Source organism: Dama dama, chromosome 24 (assembly GCF_033118175.1).
Source record: "Dama dama isolate Ldn47 chromosome 24, ASM3311817v1, whole genome shotgun sequence".
Lineage (NCBI taxonomy): Eukaryota > Metazoa > Chordata > Mammalia > Artiodactyla > Cervidae > Dama > Dama dama.
This window is the reverse complement of record NC_083704.1, coordinates 64,344,760-64,368,144: the sequence shown is the minus strand read 5'-3', so window position 1 is coordinate 64,368,144 and position 23,385 is coordinate 64,344,760. Positions and strand designations below refer to the sequence as shown.

General features: G+C 51.1%; 1 protein-coding gene across 4 annotated transcripts in view; it reads left to right on the top strand.

Moving 5' to 3' along the window:
* Positions 1-4,561: 4,561 nt before the first annotated feature.
* The window catches only part of CHCHD6 (coiled-coil-helix-coiled-coil-helix domain containing 6), a 99,343-nt gene continuing 80,519 nt past the window's right edge, over positions 4,562-23,385 (top strand). For all 4 annotated transcript variants that reach the window (XM_061129051.1, XM_061129049.1, XM_061129048.1 and 1 more), the window contains exons 1-2: positions 4,562-4,701; positions 20,656-20,764. In XM_061129051.1, coding sequence (XP_060985034.1) covers positions 4,615-4,701; positions 20,656-20,764 — 196 coding nt within the window. In that variant the 5' untranslated portion in view covers positions 4,562-4,614. The remainder of the gene's footprint in view (positions 4,702-20,655; positions 20,765-23,385) is intronic.

The window sequence follows — 23,385 nt, the reverse complement described above, 5'->3', positions numbered from 1 at the left end:
GCTCTAAAAATAGCTAAAGAATAGAGAAACAAATCTAGAATGTACTCTGTACATATGGAAAATAGTTTACCATGAAGCTGGCTTTTTAAATTCAGTGGCAAAGCAATGAAATCATCAATAAAGGATAAGAACTATATAAAAATCTATATAATTGGTGGTGATCTATATGAAAACAGTCTATCCGGCATAATGTGTGCTACGTCACTTCAGCCGTGTCTGACCCTTTGCAACCCCATGGACTGTAGCCCTCCAGGCTCCTCTGTTCATGGGATTCCAGCCAAGAATACTGGAGTGGGTTGCAGTGCCCTCCTCTAGGGGATGTTCCCAACCCAGGGATCAAACCTGGGTCTCTTAGGTCTCTTGCCTTGGCAGGCAAGTTCTTTACTATCGCCACCTGGGAAGCCCAAAAGAACATCAATGAGCAGCATGTAAATAAAAAGATGCTTAACTTTAGATATAGTAATAGTCAGGGAATTGCAACTAAAATTAATAGAAAATTTTCTTCTCTCTCACACTGATGAAAACCTAGGAAGCCTATCTTGCAGCAAACACAAGGCTTCCACTTGGAAGGTATTTTTGTTTAGCTTGGCTGAGAGGAGTGCTAGAGATGATGGGAGGAAAGGGAACGGTCCCCAGTCACTTTCTGGCGTGGCCCCAGCTCTGTGTGGGACCTTGAATGCAGAGAAGGCACAGGCAGCTCTGACGGAGGCCCCTTCGGCTACTCAGACCCCAGCCGGCAGGCACTCCCAATGGGCCCCTACTTCCCCTAATAGGTGCAAAAGGCTGGAAAACCATTGTGCCAAGCAGGCAGCCAGAACGACCACTAGCTCTAGGAGGAATCGTGTCAACTTGTAGCTCTTATTATGGTGCAATGTTATTTCCTTAGTTTGTGCATACATTGTAAGGAATTCATAGAACCCTGTTAGGAGTCCTGTGATGGGGAGGGGGTGCGGCTGAAGGCGGTGGAAATGGGGGAGCCAGTGCCGGGATGCCCATCAGGTCTGGGAGTTGGGGCCGCAACCCCTCCTCCCCTCTCCCTCACCCTTTGCTGGGCCTTCATCCCAGCTCCCAAGCCTCACATCCAAGGGCCAGGCAGACCACACACCAAGGAAGGCACTGCAGCCGGTGGAGCCTTAGAAAGGGCTTCATCCTCTGAGATGTTTGGACCAGGGTTCAAATCCTGTCTCTGCAATCTCATAGCCCCTATCCAAGCCCCACCTCGGGAGGTTTCTTTGGATGCTGGATAGTGTAACAATAACTAGTGATAATTGAATGTTTCCTCTTCTCAAGTGTTGTTCTGGGCCCCTGTGCTGTCCTGTGTCAACTCAGCCAATCCCACATCACGGCTACAGGTAGGTACTGTGCTTATGCCCGTTTTACAGATGGGGACACTGAGGCAGAGGGCTGCGAAGGAACTTGCTGAAGCCACCACTTGGGCAGCACAGCTGGCACTGAAGTGAAAGTCCCTCCTCTCAATTACTCAGATTCTTGCCTCTCTGAACCTGGAGCGGCTGGCTCACCAGCAGGGGAGCCTAGTCAGTCAGTCGGTCAGTGACTAGGCCAGCCTGAGCACGCGGTCCGTCCCAGGGCCTGTGCCAGGTGCTAGGAACTCCGGAATGAATGAAGCGGACACAGTCCCTCGGCTTTGAAGAGTCTTTCTTGGGAGCTGTGTGGGCGGTACTGCCTGGAGATCAACCATAAACAAATAACAGGCAACAACGATCCAGAGAGTGATCTTATCAGGAGGGAAGAAAACACAGCAGTGTGAGGTGAGAGGCGGGGGGTGGGGGCGAGACATTCTGGGGGAGCCGCCGAGGCAGGTCCGGGTGGGCGGGTCTCCGAGGCTGTGGCGGTGCCCGGGCTGCTCCACGAGCTTGGGCCTGGCTGTGCCCGCCCCGAGGTGGAGCCTCTGCACGGAGCCGGGCCGGAGTCTATGTTGGAGAGACCGGAAGCCCAGCCCAGGTTACAGCTGGGGCGGTTGGGGCACGCGCACATGTGCAGCTGCGCGTGCACGTCGGTAGCTGCAGCGTGTACCTGCCCGCGCCGTGTGCGCGGGGGCATCTAAGGAGGGACCGCTTCGCGACGAGGCAGCCATCAGCAGACCGCTTCCGCTCCGCCGACCCCGCCGTAGCCCGTGGCACACGCGCCTTCGCTGAACCAAGCCCCTCTCTTCCCACTGAGCTCGCGGCCCCCTAGTCCCCGCGGCCCCGTACATACAGCAAGCTGCCCGCGGGAGAACCGTGACAGGGGCTGCTCGTCCTGGGGCCGCGCTGGGGCACAGGCTCTCTCTCGGCTCCCGGGTGCCTCTCTGGCCGGTTCTTCCCCCAAGCATCCTTTCCTGAGACCGAAGCTGCAGCAAAAAGGAACCTGGCGTGGGGGAGGCAGGTCCCGCCTGGAGGCTTGCTCCCCAGTGACACTTCTTGGATGTCGGGAGAGCCTGCAGGGGACCTGCAGCGGTGGAGAGGCCTCCTGATGTTGGCGGCTGGTTCTGTCAGACCCCGGGAGTGATGGGCTGGTCAAAGCCACCCAGGCCACCCTGCCCCTCTGTCGGGGCCTGGCTCTGGCTGTGGTGACCAGTGCCACTCCAGGAGAGACTGGCTGCTGGGAGATTCTTCTGTTACTCAGAGGGACAATGGCCTTCTGTGGCCGCTCTCTCCCTCCGGGCCAAAGGAGGTGGGCACGGCGGGTGTGATGCTACTAGCCCAGGCCTGGCACCTCCACACCCACACAAGGAGAGACGTCCAACCTGCCCAGGCAGGCAGATGGGAAGCACCTCCATCCTTCACGGACCCAGACTCTCAGCCCTGAGTCCTCCCTGTGGGAAGCACATGCTCTGAGCAGGCAGGCTGACCTCAGAGAGGAGAGGAGAGAGTCCCCACCCGAACTTCTACCGAGTGTCATGCTAATGCCTGTTTCTCCCTGTGGAAAGAGGAAGCTGGAGAGAGGAGGTTCCCCCAACCACCAGTGTCTGCCAGGGCAGGGCAGTGGGGAGGCTGCTACTGTCTCCCTCACATTCAGGTGGTGGTGAAGGGCAGGTGGTGCTCTGCATGTTGACCAGGCTGTGCTTCGGGGATGGGCCTTGTCAACCATCTCCACGGCTACTGAAAAGATGTCCTCCATTGTGGCATTGCAGAGAGCTTCACAAATTTGATGGCATTTTGGCTTTCTCCTGAGGTATTCCCCCAATAAACAACTTGTACCAGAATCCCCTACTCAGGCTCTGTTTATAGGAGAGAGACGGAGGATAGAAGGGATGCAGGGAGATTTGCTAATCAAAGTAATCTGAAGGAAACTGGCGGATGTCCCTGTCATTGTGGAGAATAAAAATCCTTTTAGGCTCCCCCCTGCCCGCCACCGGCTGCTCTCAACTCAGCGGCTCACTCTCTCTTCCACCCTCTCCTCCTCACCCCTGCCCGTCCAGGTTCCAAGAGGTTCCGAATGACCCTTACTATTTCGTAGAACAGTCAGGATGGGAAGTGTCGTGATCCGATTGCGGGCTGGAAAAGAATTTCCAGACACAAGACAGAACGACAGAGAAATAAACTTTATTAGAGTGGGAGACACTGTTAAAACAGTGGGTTGGCTCAAGGGCGAGCCAACAGTTGAACAGGGGGTCCTTGGTCCCTTTTTATTCCCAGGGTGCAAGGAGCGGGATAGGGGTCTTGCCGGTCATATGCTGATTGGATGAGGCCGGTCTTCTGGGTGAAGGAAGAGTAAGGCAAATACCTTCTCCTTACCGGGGTAGAAGGGGTCACAGGTTATACTGCTCAGGAGGACCTGAAATTCCTTAATGGCTACAACATGGGGGAAGGAAAGACTAAAAAGGGTCTATTTCTTTTTCCGTTCCTGCATTCCAAGATCCTCCTTGTTTTTTTGTTTTTTTTCCTGTTTCTTCCTCCTTGGGACACCGCAGGGGGTGCCCCAGTTCCAGATCCCAAACTCCGCTTGGGGCGCACTTTGGCAGATCAATGTCAGCACTTCTCTGGTCACCGCGTCCATTACACGTATGACCCAGTTAGACAGGCGTGAACACGACGCCCGGGCACGTCGCGTGTCTCCTGACTGCTGAGGACCGTTTCTCGTCCTCCTGCTGGCAAGGCCCTGGCCGCTCTGGCCGCCCTCCTCAGGTCTGCTCTGCTCCCTCACGGTCTCCGAGTTGGGCCCTCGGCCTCCTTCTCCCGCTTCAGGGGCCTCGCACGAATTTCCTCCTCCACCAATTCCTCCCCTGAGAAGAGCGTCCGCCAGGTCCAGCTTCTCTCCCGCATCGCGACGTCGTCGTCTTCCTCAGCGCCGAGGACGCTCAGTCACAGGCCCGTTCTCTGCCTTTTCACCGCGAACCTGCGGCGGCTCAGCCCGCCCGGTGCGGCCTCCTTGGTGTCCTGGCCCCCTTGGCCCGGCCCCCTCGTTCACCCATCCCGCCGCGCGCTGTCTGAACTCGGACGCCGCGCCTCGTGCTCCGGTCCGGCGGGAGGCGCCGCGAGACTACAGCCCCCACAATGCCCGGCGGCCCGCGCCGGGATTGGCTGGACTCCGAGCGGCCGCCAATAGGACGCGGTTTTGTTGGCAGGTGGCGCCGGTCCCGTAAGCGCCGGCGCTCCTGAGCCGCCTCCCGCCATGGGCAGCGCCGAGAGCCGCGAGGGCCGCAGGGCGTCTTTCGGGATGGACGAGGAGGAGCGGGTCCGGGTGCTGCAGGGCATCCGGGTGAGCGGCCGGCCGGCGGGAGGGCGTTTGGAGGCGTGCCGTCGCTCGGCCGCGAGAGGACCGCGAGGGGGAGGGCGCTTCAGGCCTAGTCTCCTCCGGGTGACAGGATGGGCGGAGAAGGGGGGGCGGGGCTTCGTTGTCTGGACCGTAGCCCCGGATCCGCGTCCTCGCCGCCTTCGGACGACGATGCCTGTAAGAGGACGACGAGCTTCACCCCTTGAGTTCCGGAGCTGCACTGCTGACCTGACCGACCACCTCACGTGCCAGCCCCTCCCAACGCCCCCACCCCCTCCCCGGTGCCAGTCCTTCCCAACCCCTGCCCCCAGTTCGCTGGCCTCAAGGCCTCCTCGTCCGTGGAGGTGCGACCTGCTCCGCTCGCGACCCCCGCACGGGGCTGTGTTCGCGCCTCCAGTTTCCCTCAAATCTGCTCCATTGTTCTTGTGGTTGAGGTCTCACCTCAGCATCCTTCTGTGACAAGGTCTGAAGCGCCTGCCCACCCCCGCGGCCACACACGGGTTTTTGTCGTGGCTGTCGCTCACCACTATTTAGAACTTCTGCGCAGGCTTTAGTTCTTAATTGTGCTTCCTGCCGCAGTGTCTCCGCCTTGAGGCCAAAGCTCTTGCCTGACTACAGCCTCCCCAGGTTCACGTTTGAGTCCTCAGCCCGGGCGTGGGCTGTGGTACACCCTTTGCAGGTATCCTGTCAGTTAATTCTCCACAGCCCTCTGAGAAGTCGGCTTCTGTTGGCCCATTTTGTGGATGGAGGACAGCTGAGGCAGAAGATTAGAGGCAGTACCTGAGTCAGAATTTAGAAAGATGCTCCAGGCTCTGTCTGGGCACTTGCCCACTGTTGTTACCTGGTTTGGGGAGTGTTGGAAAGTTTGGTCAGTCATAGGCTTCTGAGGGAACTCCTTTAAGTTGATAGAGGAGCATCATCTCTTTGGGGTTTTATGACAGATGGGTACATTTTAATTCTAGTTCTTTTAGCAGTTCTGCAAAGTATAAATTCTCCTTAAAACTGGAGAATCAGGCTTCGAGAGGTTAGGGAACTTGTTCAAGGTGTTACTTCTGGGACTTTAACCCAGATCTTTCCAGGACAAGCAATAGCCTTTTCTCACAACTCCAAGCTCCAACGCACGTACATCCCCAGTGATATGTAAGGCACTGTGAAAATTGTGACAGTCTCTCACTGTCTAGGCATGGACCCTGCTTATTTCTACCAGAAACTGTTAAAACTAGAGGGAGCTTTGGGCACACTCATCAGAGAATGACTTGTGCAAAGACGTACAGGTGGGTGATAGCCCCAAGCTGTGAGAGCCCTTTCTTCTTTCTTCTCTTCCTTCCTCCGTTCTTTTCCTCTGTTCCTTCCATATGTCCATCCATCCATCCTTCTATCCACTCGCGTGCCTAGTTTGAGAGAGGGAGACCAGAGAAAGGAGGTGATGGCAGTGCAGTGGTTGGCGTAATGTTCTCATGCCAGCAAAGTGACTTGAGATTGAGGAGTCCACCTTGTCTTTAAGCAGGTGAGTAAAAATCACTGGAATAGGTTATTGGATAAATCAAATGAGAAATTAATGTACTGGAAAGTGAATGCGAAAGAACACCTGCCTGCTCCTTCAGAGAAAGTTAAACATCCCTAAAGACCTCTTGTATTTAATCCCCTAGGCCTGGTCCTGGAAAGCCCTCTAGTTCCCTTAAAATTATGTGCCAAGGTCTTGCTAGTTTGCACACTTTAGTTGCTCAGTCATGTCCAATTCTTCGCGACCCCATGGACTGCACACTTACTGGCATATATTTACATATTGAGTTCAAGCCCTAATTCCAAGGATGGTAAAAAAAATTTAATGCAAAATGCTGCAGTTATATTCTCCATTTTTTTCTGAGCAAGCATGTGTGAAATACATAAAGATGTCATTTCAGTTAGTATGTTTAATGTCATCCTCCAGTAAGAGGAGGTATGCACATGGCCAGAATGTCCTGTATGTGACTGTTCCCGGTGCCCCTCGCATAGCCATCTTAGGTGACTCAGTTAAAGTTGGTTGCCTGTCAGCATGTTCAGTTCAGTTTGGTTCAGTCCCTCAGTCATGTCCGGCTCTTTGCGACCCCGTGGACTGCAGCACCCCAGGCTTCCCTGTCCATCACCAACTCCCGGAGCTTGCTCAAACTCATGTCCGTCGAGTCGGTGATGCCAACCACCCGTTTCATCCTCTGTCGTCCCCTTCTCCTGCCTTTAATCTTTTCCAGTAACAGGGTCTTTTCAAATGAGTCAGTTCTTCACATCAGGTGGCCAGAGTATTGGAGTTTCAGCTTCAGCATCAGTCCTTCCAGTGAATATTCAGAACTGATTTCCTTTAGGATGGACTGGTTGGATCTCCTTGCAGTCCAAGGGACTCTCAAGAATCTTTTTCCAATACCACAGTTCAAAAGCATCAGCTCTTCCACACTCAGCTTTCTTTGTGGTCCAACTCTCATATTCATATATAACTCCTGGAAAAATCATAGCTTTGACTAGACGGACCTTTGTCAGCAAAGTAATGTCTTTGCTTTTTAATATGATGTCTAGGTTGGTCATAGCTTTACTTTAAGGAACAAGCAGCTTAATTTCATGTCTGCAGTCACCATCTGCAGTGATTTTGGAGCCCCAAAAATAAAGTCTGTCACTGTTTCCGTTGTTGCCCCATCTATTTGCCGTGAAGTGATAGGACTGGATACCATGATCTTAGTTTTTTGAATGTTGAGTTTTAAGCCAAGTTTTTCACTCTTCTTTCACTTTTATCAAGAGGCTTTTTAGTTCCTCTTTGCTTTCTGCCATAAGGGTGGTCTCATCTGCATATCTGAGATTATTGATATTTCAATCTTGATTCCAGCTTGTGCTTCTTCCAGCCTGGGATTTTGCATGATGTACTCTGCATAGAAGTTAAATAAGCAGGGTGACAATATACAGCCTTGACATACACATTTCCCAGTTTGGAACCAGTCTGTTCCATGTCTGGTTCTAACTGTTGCTTCTTGACCTGCATATTTCTCAGGAGGCAGGTAAGGTGGTCTGGTATTCTCATCTCTTTAAGAATGTTTCACAGTTTGTTGTGATCCACACAGTCAAAGGCTTTGGCGTAGTCAATAAAGCAAAAGTAGATGTTTTTCTGGAACTCTCTTGCTTTTTCTATGATCCAGCAGATGTTGGCAATTTGATCTCTGGTTCCTCTGCCTTTTCTAAATCCAGCTTGAATATCTGGACGTTCTCGGTTCATGTACTTTTGACGCCTGGCTTGGTGAATTTTGAGCATTACTTTAGTAGTGTATGAGATGAGTACAATTGTGCGGTAGTTTGAACATTCTTTGGCATTGCCTTTCTTTGGGATTGGAATAAAAACTGACCTTTTCCAGTCCTGTGACCACTGCTGAGTTTTCCAAATTTGCTGGCATATTGAGTGCAGCACTTTCATAGCATCATCTTTTAGGATTTGAAATAGCTCAGGCTGGAATTCCGTCACCTCCACTAGCTTCTTTTGTAGTGATGCTTTCTAAGGCCCACTTGACTTCACCCAGGATGTCTGGATGTCTTCACCTGGACTTCGCTCCAGGAGGTCTGGCTCTAGTTGAGTGATCACACGACTGTGGTTATCTGGGCCATTAAGATCTTTTTTGTATCCTTCTTCTGTGTTTTCTTGTCAGCGTGTAGACTCTTTGAACCAGTTGACCCCCGATCCCCTGCCCAAGTCACTCCCCAAGGCTGCTGCTCTAGCTGTGTCTCCAGGCTCCTTTCACCCTCAGAGCTACACCATCTTCACCATCATTCATTGCTCCAGGAGGCAGGTCTGGAGCACTGCTGAGGGGAAGACTGGAGGAGGTAGTGGGACATGAGGGCCAGCTCCCATGTGCTCACACTGGAGGCCATGTGCCCTCTACGCAGGCTTGGGTACCACACTTACCCCACCACCTCAGCAAGTGCTCACCATGAGCTGGGCCTGGCCTGGCAGAGACAACAGGGGACAAAGTACAAGGTCTGTCCCCATGGAGACCTCAGCCCAGGATGAGGAACTGACTAAGAGAAAGAAAAAAAAAGAAGAAAAACCCCCTGCAAGGGCCAAGAAGGAAACAGAAAGGATAAGAGCGATGGGGCTTCCTGGTGGGCTGGTCAGACAGCGCTCCTCAGAGGTGGTGACCGTAATGATGGGCCTGGGCCAATGGGGAGAGGACGGACTGTTGACTCAAACTCTGTCAACTCAAACTCTGAGTTGAGTGGTTTCAGGGTGCTGTGTCATCTGGTCCCCAGGCTGACCTTGTGAGATCTCATCCCTGTTTCAGAGGTGTAGGAACAGGTTCAAGGAGGGGAAGGAACCCCTGGTTACAGCAAAGTTGTGGTAGAGCTGGAAGCTCAGACTTTCCAGCTCTGTAGCCTGTGTGCTGGCAGAGCCACACTGTTGGGATGGTGGAGAGGTGGCCAGGTGATGAGGCTAGACAGGTGATGCAGGGCTGTTTACACTTTACCTGGATGCAGTATGGTGGTTCTCTAAACAGGTGGAGCTTTGGAAAGATTTTATCTGATGATTTTTTTTAATGGCTTTGCTGCAATTTATTTTACATATCAAATTCACCATTTCAGTGTTTTTTTTTTTTTAAAGCAAATTTACCGAGTTGACCAACTGTCACAATGGAATTTTAGAACATTACAAAACCTAAAAAGGTCCCTAGTACCTATTTGCAGTCACTCCCCATTCCTACTACCCGCACCATGTAACCACTAAGCCTTCTGCCTCTGTTTTTGTTTTTTTTTGCCTTTTCAGGATATTCATCATAAATATTTCATGTCTCATTCCCTTCACTGAGAACAATGGTCTTGGTGTTGGTTCCTCGGCATTGTGGTGTGTCTTAGTAATTCCTTTTTATTGCCAAATGGCATCTCATATGGACTTTTTGGGTTTTATTTATTAAGTTAAACAATGGTGGATGTTTGAGTTGTTTCTAATTCTTGACTGTTATGAATAATATTGCCGTGAACATTTGTGTATATGTTTTTTTGTGAACATAATGTTTTCATTTCTCTTGGATAAATAACCTAAGAGTAGAATTGCTAGGTCACTCTTTTTAAATTTGGTGAATTATTAGGTTTAACTTTTTAAGAAACTGTCAAACTATTTTCTAAAGTGACTCTACTATTTTACATTTCCCCCAGCAGTGTATGAGGATTCCAGTTTCTCCATATCCTCACCAACCCTTGTTCTTTCTTTTTGTTTACAGCAGTTCTAGTTGAGTGTGAAATGGTATCTTGTTTGAATTACATTTTCCTAATAACTAATCATGTTGGATGTTTTTTCTTGTGCTTATTTTCCACCCACATATTTTTGGGGTGAAATGGGTGTTCACATCTTTTACCCACTTTTAATAGCTTTTAATGGGGTTATTTATCTTTATTATTGAGTTGTAAGATTTCTTTATTTCTTGATTACAAGCCCTTTATGATGTTATGATTTGCAGATATTTTCTCCCAATCTGTGGTTTGTCTTTTGATTTTCTTAATGGTGTATTTGAAGTGCAAATATTTGTAGTTTTGATGCAGTTTAGTTTATTAATGTTTTTCTTTCAGTGGTTGGACTTTGGTGTCATATCCCAGAAATCTTTGCCTAACCCAAGGTTGTGGAAATTTTTGCTGGTGTTTTCTTCTAAGAGGTTTATAGTTTTGGCTTTTATATTTATCCATTTTTAGTTAAATTTTGTGGATGTTGTGAAGTAAGGCTCTAAGTCAGGTGTTGGCAGTTTTTCTGTAAATGACCAGAAAGTAAATACTTTCTGTTTTGCTGAGCAGAAAGTCTTTATCACTATTACTCAACTCTGCCATTTTACGGTGAAAGTAGCTATAGGTAGTATGTAAAATGAGTGGGTGTGGCTGTGATCCAGTAAAACTTTATTTATAAAATATTTATAAATTATATAAAATCAGGTTTTGAGTTGGATTTGGCTCAAGCACCTGAGCATGTTGAACTCTGTCAGTCTTTTTTTTTTTTTTGTATGAAATACTTAATTTTTCCAGCTCCGTTGTTGAAAAGACTACCCTTTCACCATCTGAATTACCTTGGGACCTTGGTGAACATCAGTTGACCATAAACATAGGGGTTCAGAATTTATATCTTGACTCTTAATTCTGTTTAAATTCCACTGACTTGTATGCTATATGTCTATCTTTTTGCCAGTACAAAACTGTCATGATTATTGAAGCTTTGTGGGAAGTTTCAAAATAGGGAAGTATAAGACTCCAATTTTGTTCCTTTTTTTCCCACGATTGTTTGGCTGTTTTAAGTCCTTAGCATGTCCACACATATTTTAAGATCAGTTTATCAGCTTCTGTAAAAAGCCTATTGGGATTTTGATGGGGTTTGTGTTTAATCTATAAGATTATGTTGGGAGAATTGTCACTTTAACAATATGGAGTCTTCTAGGCTGTGAATATGAAATCTCTTTTTCTTTATTTAGATCTTTTAAAGTTTTTCTCAGTGGTATTTTATACTTTCAATGTATAAGGCTTGCATTTCTTTAAAAATTATTCCCAAGCATTTTATTCTTTATGAGGCTACTGTGAATGGAATTGTTTCCTTAATTTCGTTTGTGAATTCTTCACTGCTAGCATATGGAAATGCAGTTCATTTTTGTATATTGATCTTGTGTCCAGCACCTTTGCTGAACTCATTCATTAGCTCTAGTAGGGTTGTCTGGTGTGTGTGTGTATATTCCTTAAGGTTTACGTAGGTACGATCATGGTGCCTGCAAAATGAAGAGACTTTTACTTCTTCCTTTCCTGTCTGGATGCCCTTGCTTTCTTTTTCATGCCTTGTTGTGTTGGCTAGAATGTCCACTACGGTATTGAGTAGAATTGGTGAGAACGCATGTCTTGGTGCTGAATTCAGGGAGAAAACATTGTCTTACACCACTGAGTATGTTAGCTGTACGTTTTTCATAGTTACTCTTTATCAGATTGGCGATTTTATCTTTTAATATTCTCATCACCCCTTCCTCTGCATTCTTATAGCCTGTTTTTCTTCTGTAAGCTTGGGGAGTGCAGACTGCCTTACTCACTAGCTTCTGGATCATTAGTATGTGCGTGTTGAATTGTGTGGTTGGATTGGCAACTTGAGGATCATTTTCACCCAAGCTGGTGACCTGTGACCTGAGAGCCTTACTCTTCTGCTTTTCACTCTTTCAAGGCTTCACTCTTTCCGCATGTGTGCAGCAGACTTCCTTTTCCACCTTGCCGTTACCCAGTGACATGCATCTCAAATGTCTCAATGTGACCGTCAACACTCCTGATTGTGTCACGTTACATCACATCCTTTGGTTTAGCACCTGTTAGGATTAGTGTGGAGAACAGGAGAGGCCATGGCACCTGGCCTGGAGCCCTGACTCCCAGGGGGCCACATCTTCCTCTTTACGTGTGGGACAGGGCTGTGCTCAGCACAGGTGCCTCACTGGCTTGGTCATGAGTCCTCCCCACTCTCACCCTGCTCAGCGCTGACCATTGGTGAGTGTTGTGGATGGCTCACAACAGGAAACACTGACTAAGACAGCCGGGAGTCGGATAACCCAGTTCTCCCCAGCTTTGCTGCGAGCACATGTGTGTGTCTGGGTGTGGAGTCTGGCAGTGTGGCTTGGGTGCTGGTCCCAGGCCGGACACTTTCCAGATCGGTTCTCCTTGATGCTCCCAGAACACCACATCTCCCGGAGCCAAGGTCTCTGGACACAAAGGAGCTGATTCTGCAGGGGAGCAGAGCACTTTTGGTCCCTCCCCCTGGGCCCAAGCTGCTGAAGGCGAGGGTTGTCCTAAAGGTGGGATGGTGCCCTTGTTCCTCGGCTTGGGCTCCCAGACTCGCCGTGTGTGGGGACAGCGGAGCTGGCAATCAGGGCACCTCTGGGCATCCTGTCATGTCCTCTGGGTAGTACCGTGGTATAACCAGTAATGAATTTACATGGGGTGAGTGCCCAGGTGACTTTGGGGGGTGTCCCTCATGGAAGGTGAAATTCCATGCTGCCACCTGTGACTGTGCAGAGCAGCGCTGAATGTCTTCTTGGGTCAAGGGTCAATTCATGTAAACATAAAGGGGTTGTCCACTTTGGCTCCTATCGGCTCATCTTGAGTCCACTTGCTCTCTTGACCCTGTGGGTTCCACCCTGGAGGGAGGTCACTGTGCGTCTCCTGCGGTCCCTGGTTTCCAGGACCCCACTGCCGTCCCTGCAGAGCGTTTCCTTTTCAGCCCTCCTTCCCTCCTGCACCCCGCCCTGGCCACCTCCTTCGTCTGTACTTGTGAGCTGTTGGTGACTGGATTCTAAACCCAGCCCAGAGCTGTCCAACGCTGCTGTCCGTGTCTCCCTGTGGTTCCCCCCGCATCTCTCATTCACCGTGTCCCCTGGGCTCACGTGTCCCCTGCTGCCTCTCTGGAACACGTCATGTTCCTCACGTTCGAAGGTCCATCCAGCTGGTCCTCACCCAGGAGGCTGGGTGCGCTTTTGCTCTTTGTCCAGTGACAACTCTTGTGTCTTCCCTTCCCCTGCTTCTATTTTACCCTTTCCTCTTTCCCCTCAGGAACGCTTGATCTCAGTCAGGCCCATCCCTCCTTCCCCTGCGTCTCTGATAAATTGTTCTTTCTCCCAACAGGCTTGCCTCCCACAAATCTGTCCTTGCTGGTGCTAGCAGGGTCATGTGCTTTGAAAAGGTAGACTTGACTTTTGAGTAGGTGTCAGGCAGTGGTGATAGAACCCTTACAGTTGCAATGGAGGTTCCTCCCTTGCGGGTCCAGTGGCCTTGCTCCCAGAGGCGGCCCCGCCAGTGGCTGGATCAGTGATCACCTCAGGGTTGATGCTCAGGATGCAGCCTGCTTCCGTCTCATTCTTAGGTGCTTCCCACTGCCTCCAGCGGTTTCCGGGCCTGACTCACGGGGCCCTGTGCGTGCTGGCGTCACCTTCTCCTGCATCGCCCATCCCTCGGGGAGGATGTGTGCTCCCACCCTGCCGTTTCTCGCTTCTGTGCCCCTCTGTCTGCAGGACGGTCCGAGGGAAAATGACACGCTGCACAGTGAGTGGCGAGCCTGGGGCCAGAAATTAGGGTCGTCGTAGCCTCAGAGCACCGGGCAGACTAGAGACAGGGTGAGAGGTCCCCACAGCCTGGAAGGGGCAGCAGCTCCCAGCTGTGGGAGGAACTCGACCCGACAGATGCCATGGGCTCCCCTGAAAGACATCCCTGGGGGATTTGCCCCCATCCTTGGGGAACTTTTCCTCGGGCTCAGGACCTGTTCACAGGTTCCCTCTGCACTGTCAGAGGTCACCATCCCGGGTCCTGCAGCCTCTGCTCTGGGGGGAGGGAGTTCTGCTCTTGGTCTCTGGCTCCAGCATGGGACCCAGAGCCAGGCTTACAAGCAGGACCCTAGGACAGAGGTTTAAGCCCCTGGCTCCTTACTTCTTGAATGAAACCATCAGCCTGGGAACTTCACAGTATTCACAACGTTTTGAAACTTGGAGGCTTTGCATCAACTCACTTTTTGGTTCTTTGGGGTAAACATCAAAAAGACTGGTCTGCATTTCCGTGTGGCAGCCCTTGGCTAGAGCTGTGAGGTCGCCGCCCTCCCTGGGGCCTTCTCTCACCGCGCCCCTGCCCCGCTGTACTGCCAGGCCGCCTCATCCATTTGTGTCGCCTGCTGGGCCCCTGAGGTGCTGGCAGTCACTGCCCTCCAGAACTCTTCTTGTCCAGATACTTGGATTTGATCTGTGAATCTAATTTCAGCTCACAGACAACTGAAGGACTAGCCAACAGAATTTCCACGGCAACCATTGCAGCAAAGCAGAGGCATCTTCTTAGAGTCGCAGGAGGGCAGAGCCACCTGGGGCTGGATGTCCGGGTCTCGTCTGGAGCCTGTGCGGTGCTCGGCCTGCTCGCAGGAGCCGTGGGCCAGGGAAGGAGGGTGTGGCAGGCATCCAGAGGGTCCTTGGAAGACGGCGCGTGAACGGCCGCGGCCTGAAGGCCCCTACCCCGCGTCCTGTGTGAGGCCGTGAGGACGTCACCTGGAGCACCCAGAGCCTTGCTTGATGTGAAGAACGGTGCTTGGAAAGCAGCCTCCTTGCAGCCGCCTCTCACACGTGTCTAGAGGGGTTGCTTTCTCAGACTAAAAGCTGTTAATTTTCATGTTGATGTTTTCCTAATTAAGTAGGCCGTTGGTGAGCACAGGCGTGCTCCGCCTTCCACTGCCTACCCTGGGCTCAGTAAAGCACTGTCCACGGCAGGAGAGGCGGCTTGCAGACCTTCTCCTCCTGGGACCTGACCTGCTGTGAGAACCGACTTGTCCCCTCGCTGCAGCCCGGCTCCCTGTGGCTGCCCTCACCGAGCGTCCCTTAGGGATCTAGATCTGCCCGTGGCCTCTGTGCTGAGGCCCGTTTGTGCTGCTCTGGGGCAGCTGTGTCGCCGCCAGGCGCGCACGCCTTCGTCTTTAGTGGGGTGGGCCCGGCCAGCAGCCTGGCAGGTGGAGGTGCCCCCCTTCCAGACTGTGGGGCCCTCTCACCCTGTCTCTAGTCTGCCCTGTGCTCTGAGGCTGCGATGACCCTGATTTCTGGTCCCAGGTGCGCCACCCGCTGTGCAGCGTCTCATTTTCCCGTGGACTGAAGCTGCTGGGTTGGACTCAGGACGTGCACACACGCTGTGTTTTGGGCTCAGTGAGGACGCGCCCTCTCCAGCGAGGGGGAGTCACCTGCCCCTCACCCATTCCTCAAAGGCTGTGGGATGCGTCTGTGTTCACAGGCCAGCAGTTGCTGCCTTCCTAAACCCTTCCAGGCGCTCCCAAGCCTCCATGGCGTGCCGCCTCCCTGTTTCTGTAGAAACGAGGCCCCGCTGTGTGCGCCGTGCTGTGGGTCACCCCGCTCCGCGCCTGTGTCCAGCCAGCTGTGCGGTCTCTTCACCGTGGGCCTCGGAGCGGCCCTGTGCAGCTCAGCCGTGTGACCGCCCACACCGTGAGCTACTGCCATGCCACAGAGGGGCACGTGGAGCAGACAGGGGTCCCTGCCCGGGGTCAGGCAGCCAGTGGTCACTTGGTTGGCTTCTGACCCAGGCCCATCTGGCCCCACAGCCCTTGTCCTTGCTCTGCACCAGCCGCTTCAGCGTGCCTGGCCCCATTTCCGGGTGTGGAACAGGAAGCTTCCAGAAGGGAGGAGTGGGTCAGGGCCCCGCAGCTGCGTGTGGGTGGGCTCCTCCTTCCCAGCGCTGCTCGGGGTTGGGCCCTCTGCCCCCTGACCATGCCCAGCTCCTTGTGCCCAGCTCTGATAGCACAGTGACCAGTGGGCCTCAGGCCCCGAGTCCCCAGATCTGTCTGCTCTGGGGCCTCCGTTCTGGTTGTGTTGGTGCAGGGAGCGCTGCCCAGATGGTGTTTATTCTCGCATGACTACTGTGTGTGTGTCTGTGTGTATTTGTTGATTAAAAATATTCCTTGCTTTATTTTGCAGCAACATTAAAAAATATTACAAATCTCCTCCTGCCCGTGAGAAGCTTGCCAATGTTTTCCTTAACCCCTCGCTCATCAGGTGGTACAGTTTGGTGGGTCCCCCTGGGGGCCTGGGACGAGGAAACCAGAGTCCCCCCCTCCCCCGCTGTGCAGAGCTTCCCCCACCCACCACTCTCCCTTGCTCCCTTGCTCCTTGCTCCCTGGGCTTTTGACTCTGTCCTCCTCTCCAGCCTAACACATGGCTTCCATCAGGCTCTCAGACAGGCCGGACTTGGCTCCTCTCAGAGGCCTGCACTCACCCTTCCCTCTGCTCGGAATTAGATCTTTTTTCCCTGATTCTTAAGATGTGAGCCTGGCAGGCCTCCTCATGTCAGGGCAGGGGTCCCCATTAGTGCTGTCTCCTCTGAGGGGTCTTCCCACCATCCCCATGTGTGCCCGGCCCTGCAGGACTGTATTTTATTCTTTCTCAGCACTCACCACTATCATGCTTTTTGGATTTTAATGACATGTTAGTTTTGAAATAGAGATATCAAATACTATGTGGAAAAACCCACCTCTTACCCTTTTCTGTCTGTCAGTCCCTGTTTCACCCAACCCCAAGGCAGCTAGCCTCCTTTCATCTCTGGAGAGTTGCCTGTTGTGTATACGTCACACAAGTAGGGTGTGCAGTGTGTGGACTCCTTCACTAAGTGTGATGCTCTCAGGTCATCATGCTGTGACCTCTGTGAATTCTTCATCCCTTTCTGTGGCTGATACTCCATTATCTTTACTCATCCCCCATGCCAGTTGATGGACGTGTGAGTTTTTTTCCACCTTTGCCTGTTACGGATGATGCTGATGTAAACTCACAGGTGCAGATGAATGTGAACGTGAATTTGCATTTCTCTTGAGCGGGTACCAGGAGTGGAACTGCCAGGTCTAATGGTAACGCTGTGTTAAACTTTTGAGGAACTTGCAGACTGGTTTCCATGGTGACAGCACCATTTATTTGCCACCAGCAGGGTATTAGGGTTCTGACTTGTGCATGTCCTGGCCGACACTTGCTACTACCTGAAATTTTTGATTATGGATATTGTAGTGGGTGTGAAGTGATATCTCCTTATGGTTTGAACTTGCTTATCTCTCTTGACTAAGGATATTGGGCATCCTTTCATTTGGTTTTAGTCATTTGTGTATGTTCTTTAAAGACTTGATCTTTCAGATTGATTGCCTGTTTTTAAATTCGATTATTTTTCTTTGTGTTGTTGAGTTGTAGGAGTTCTTTTTATATTCTAGGTACATATCCTTATCAGATAAGTGATTTGCAAATTCTGTGTGTGATCCCTGAACTTGCTTCATTGTGTCCTTTGAAAAACAAAATGCTTTAATTTGGTCAGGTTCAATATATTTGTTTTCTCTTTGATCGCTCCTGCTGTCAGTGTCATGTCTACAAAATCACTGCCAAAGCCAAGGTCGTAAAGATATACCCCTCTAGTTTCTTCTGAGAATTACATTGTTTTAACTGCTGCATTTTGATCTCCGACCCCTTTGGAGTCAGGTTTGGTATATGGCGTGAGGTGGGGGTCTAACTTCATCCTGCTGCACCTGGGTGGCCAGCTGTCCCAGCACCGTCTGTTGATGAGACTCTTCTTTACCATTAAGTGGTCTTGGCACCTTGTCAATCAGTCAAGCACAGATACATAGGTTTGTTTCTGGATTCTCAGTTCTCTTCCACTGCTGTGCTTACTAGGTCTTCTCTTGTCCCATAATCATCAACTAGCTATTTGATTAAATACCAGAGGGGCTCAATTTTATTATTTTAATTTTAGCTGCTAAAAAAATGTTCATGATAAAAAACTGCAGCACAAAAGTGCCAGAAGTGACAGTCCTGGCCTGTCTGCTGCTGCCCAGGTGTAGGATATGCCTCAGGAGCATGTGAGGTGCACTTGAGCATATGCACACACTGGAGAATGTGTGTGTGCCATGGCTGAGTGTCTGCCTCTTAATTGTGAATCTTTTTTTACAAATTTGAGATGCATGAGGCGTCCTCTGACTCTGACAGGGACGTGTCTTGCCTGCCTTTCTTGATGGTTGTGCAGTGTCTCACAGGAGGCACGCCATGGTTTCTCTAGCCACTGCCTGTCCTGCACATACGTGTCATTTCTTCTTCCTGTGCGAGTCCAGCGCCTCTGTGCACTCGGGGAGCACTTTCCTCTCCCGGACCCCTGAAGTGGAGCTGCTGCCATGCGCTCCATCCTTAGGTCCTCTTTTTAACACGTGCCTCCCTGTGCTCTCTGCGATGCTGTGCCTGTACTAGGCGTTCAGCAAAGTGACTAACGCTCTCAGGGGCTGTTACTCTGGCCTCTTCCCTCGCTGTTTCACTCTGGCCCATCTCACTCCCTCCATGAAGGAAAGCCTTGATCATCCAGGTGTCGTGGGGGAACCAGGGTGAGTGAATCAGGCCATGCTGGATTTTCTGCTGTGAGTGTGGCCCTGGGGGAATTGGAAGGGGTGGAGAAGTGGCCCCTGCTCTTGGCATATTTGCAGACCTTTAGATGAGGCCGGTAGGATGTGAGGCACTTCCCCAGAGTGTACCCCTAGCAGCAAGTAACGGAGCTGGCAAAGGGACTGAGACCCCCAGGGAATTAGACTTTGGAGGCCAGTGGGATTTGATTACAGAACTTCCACAGGACTGGGGAAACAGAGAAACAGACCCTTGGAGGGCCCAAACAGAACCTTGTGCACACCAAGGAGAAAGGAGCAGTGTCCCCACAAGAGACTGAGCCAGATTTGCCCGTGAGTGTCCAGGAGTCTCCTGCAGAGGCGTGGGTCAACAGTGGCCTGCTGCGGGGTCAGGGCACAGAGTACACAGTATGGGCGCAAATCCTTGTAAAGGAGGTCGCCATTACTGCCATTGCCCCTGCCATAGTTTGGCCTGAGGCCAAACAACAGGGAGGGAACACAGCCCCCGCCCATCAATGGAAAATTGGATTCAAGATTTACTGAGCATGGCCGCCCATCAGAGCAAGAGCCAGATCAGATTCCCCACAGTCCGTCTCTCCCAATGGGAAGCTTCTACAAGCCTCTTAACCATCAGAGGGCAGACAGAATGAAAACCACAGTCACAGAAAACTAACCAAACTGGTCACATGGACCACAGCCTTGTCTAACTCAATGAAACTATGAGCCATGCCATGTAGGGCCACCCAAGAACAGATGGGTCATGGTGGAGAGTTCTGACAAAATGTGGTCCTCTGGAGAAGAGAATGGCAAACCACTTTAGCATTCTTGCCTTGAAAACCCCATGAACAGTATGAAAAGGTAAAAAGATAGGACACTGAAAGATGAACTCCCCAGGTTGGTAGGTGCCCAATATGCTACTGGAGATCAGTGGAGAAATAACTCCAGAAAGAATGAAGAGATGGAGCCAAGGTGAAAACAACACCCAGTTGTGGATGTGACTGGTGATGGAAGTAAAGTCCGATGCTGTAAAGAGCAATATTGCATAGGAACCTGGAATGTTAGGCTTGTGAATCAAGGTAAATTGAAAGTGGTTAAATAAGAGATGGCAAGAGTGAATTTCAACATTTTAGGAATCAGTGAACTAAAATGGACTGGAATGGGCTAATTTAATTCAGATGACCGTTATATCTACTACTGTGGCCAAGAATCCCTCAGAAGAAATGGAGTAGCTCTCATAGTCAGCAGAAGAGTCCGAAATGGAGTACTTGGATGCAGTCTCAAAAATGACAGAATGATCTCTGTTGTTTCCAAGGCAAACCTCTCAATATCACAGTAATCCAAGTCTATGCCCCACCCAATAATGCTGAAGTTGAACCATACTATGATCACCTACAAGACCTTCTAGAACTAACACCCCAAAAAGATGTCCTTTTCATTATAGGGGACTGGAATGCAAAAGTAGGAAGTCAAGAAGTACCTGGAGCTAACCTGCAGTTAACGGGCAAGTTTGGTCTTGGAGTACAAAATGAAGCAGGGCAAAGGCTAATAGAGTTTTGCCAAGAGAATGCACTGGTCGTAGCAAACACCCTCTTCCAACAACACAAGAGAAGACTACACGTGGACATCACCAAATGGTCAATACTGAAATGAGACTGATTATATTCTTTGCAGCCAAAGATGGAGAAGCTCTGTACAGTCAGCAAAAACAAGACTGGGAGCTGACTGTGGCTCTGGTCATGAACTCCTTATTGCAAAATTCAGATTTAAATTGAAGAAAGTGGGGAAAACCACTAGACCATTCAGGTATGACCTAAATCAGTGGAGTGGGAGAGAAGGTCCTTAACTTGGTGCTGTCCGTGGTGGGACCCTGGATGCCCCCAGGGAAGGGTGGGCCCACAGGAGTGGTTCTGAGTGGAATTCAGTGCATTATGGGAGTTGGTCTTGAGGAGATGGTCTGCTTAGAAATTCGGGGTGTGAGTGAGGGGCGTCTTCACTTCCCCAGGGTTCTGTAATGTAACCGTTCCCCTCAATCCTTACCACAGCTGTCTGAAAACGTCGTCAACCGCATGAAGGATCCTGGCCAGCCGTCCAGAGTCGGGCCGTTGGACCCTCCAGCTGCTGCCCTTGGCTCCTCTGGAGGCCGAGAGAAAGGTAGGCCAGGGCGGAAGGTCTGGGCGCGGTTGGGTGGAGTGGTCCTCCTGGAGACAGCGGCCCGAGCCCTGGGTGGTGCGTGCAGGAAGCACTTCCCAGGAGTGAGGGACCCGCATGGCGCACTCCCGTCCAAGGACAGCAGTGTCCGCAGAGCCTCCAGGACTGCCGCTGAGTCAAGGGCAGAGTCCCCCGCTGTGCCAGCCTCTCCGCACGGGAGGAGGCAGTGACAGGGTGGCCTTGGTGTCGTCCTCAGAGCTCTGACCTGCCCTTTGCCCTGGGGTCCTGGCCCTGCTCCTGGGATGGTGGCGCTGGGCTCCGGGAGGGCCGCCACCCGGCCCCCAGGTCCCCCCAGCCCACCCGGAGCTGCCTGCGCTGGGCAGGAAGGGCCTTCATTCCCCACTGGCATGTCTGTCCTGGGAGGAAAAGCCTGTGCTTTTCTTTAAGTAATTCCTGTTAGCAAACACACACAAAAGTGAAGTCACTCAGTTGTGTCTGACTCTTTGAGACCCCATGGACTGTAGCCCACCAGGCTCCTCGGTCCATGGGATTTTCCAGTCATGAATACTGGAGTAGGTTGCCATTTCCTTCTCCAGGGGATCTTCCCAACCCAGGGATTGAACCCGGGTCTCCCACACTGTAGGCGGACGCTTACCATCTGAACTACCAGGGAAGCCTTAGCAAGCACAGAGAAACAACACATTTAAGAGTGGAGAATGTATAGTGCAAAAATATTAAGACGTTACAGACTGGAGAAGTCCTCGTGGCAGCTGGTTAAATGCAGAGCTTGTCAATGAGGGGCTGGGTTCCCTGTTGCAGTGTGTGTGCGTGCTTTACATGGAAGGGCTGGAGGGACGCAGCCTCGCAGTGGAGCTGCCTTCTCTGCTGATCTGCCCTGCTGGGGTGCCAGCTCGCAGGGGGCTGCTGCCTCCTGTCCGCTCGGCGTGAGCTGCGTGCTGGCCCTGTGGTTGTGAGCCCTGTGCTGGGATACCGCCCAGCCTGTCGGGAGCTGAGTGTGTGACCCTACAGGGTACGGTGTCGCCTGCCCATGAGACACGGGCGCCCCTCAGGGCCCGGCGGCACAGAGGGGAGGGCTCGTTACTCGGGGGCTCCAGGGAGCCGGCGCGGGAGCTGGACTTTGAGGTGCGGCCCTGCAGATGGGGTGGTGGGGGCTCAGGTGCGGCACAGCCTCACCCGTTTCAGGACCCACGCGTGGTTTCCTGTCTGGAGTGTGAGGCGCAGGAACGGTGGCCTGGGCTGCTGGCTGGGCCTCGTGACACCCATCCCCCTGCACTGTTTGCGGGGCTCCCGGCACGCTTTAGGGACTCCCTGGCAGTCCAATGGTTGGGACTCCGAGCTTCCACTGCAGGGGATGTGGGTTCAGTCCCTAGTTGAGGAATTAAGATTCGGCAAGCCATACTACATGACCATTTGGTTTAACAAAGTATTTTGATGTTTTTTTTTTTTTAATAATTTTTTTTTTTTTTCAGTTTTTAGCACATTTATTTTACATCATGATTCTTTAGTTCTTATTAAGTTGATACAATTTGGGGAAATAAATACTCCCTTCCCTTTTTGGCTGCCTATGTATTAGTAGGGGTAGGAAGAACAGAATATGACAATAGGCAAAGGGTGTAGCAAGTGGAAAGATAAAGAGAGAGAGAGAGAGAGAGAGAGAGAGAGAGAGAGAGCTGAGAGCTCATAGGAACCCTACTGTTAGCAATACTAACCAAGAAAGTATAGCGTTGACAACAGGAAGTGTTAGACAGTGAGTGAGTTTTGACTTTCTGAAAGCTGGAGAGTTGTCAGTGTGGATGGACTTCCCTGAAGTGGACTGATTTTAGGATTCTTTTTTATTATGTGTTGTAAGGTATATATTTATTTGACTACACCGGGTCTCAGCTGCAGCCCGTGAGATCTCCTTTGGGCCGTGCGGGGTCCTTCCCTTCTGTGCATGGCCTCTCTGCTTGTGGTGCACGGGCCCAGTAGTCATGACGTCTGGGTCTTAGTTCCCCAGCCGGGAATCGAACCTGCATTCCCTGCATTGCAAGGAACAGATTCTTAACCTCTGCACCACCTGGGAAGTCCCTGCTTTTACTTTCAAAAGCAGTGTTTGCTCTTACTTTACTGATAAAGAAAGGTAAAAGAAGTTAAACTTCTTTAATTTTTCTTTTTAATTTATATAAATTTATAATTTATAAATTTCTTTATAATTTTCTTTATAAATTTTCTTACTTTAATTTTTCTAAATAGAAAAAGAAGTTAAAATTAAACCCTTAAGTCACACCATACCCCAAGTGCATGTCTGAAGTCAGAGATTGAAATATAATGAAGAAACTTTAAATGAAGAAGGGTGGGAAATATATCTAAAATTCGAGACAATTTAGAAAAAACGAGTGAAGAATGAGTGAGAAACTAGCGAAGTATGGGCAGAGTTCACCTGCCAAGGGCCGTGACGCCCTCTGACGGGCTGCAGGGAAACGTGCAGAGACAGTCACATCCGTGACGAGGGCCCAGCCCCTCGGACGGTCACTCCCTCGTGGCATCACCAGCACAGGACTGGCGGGATGCCGTGGGATGTGGCTGTAGGGGTCTGGGCACAGACTCTACAGTGGGTGCCCACG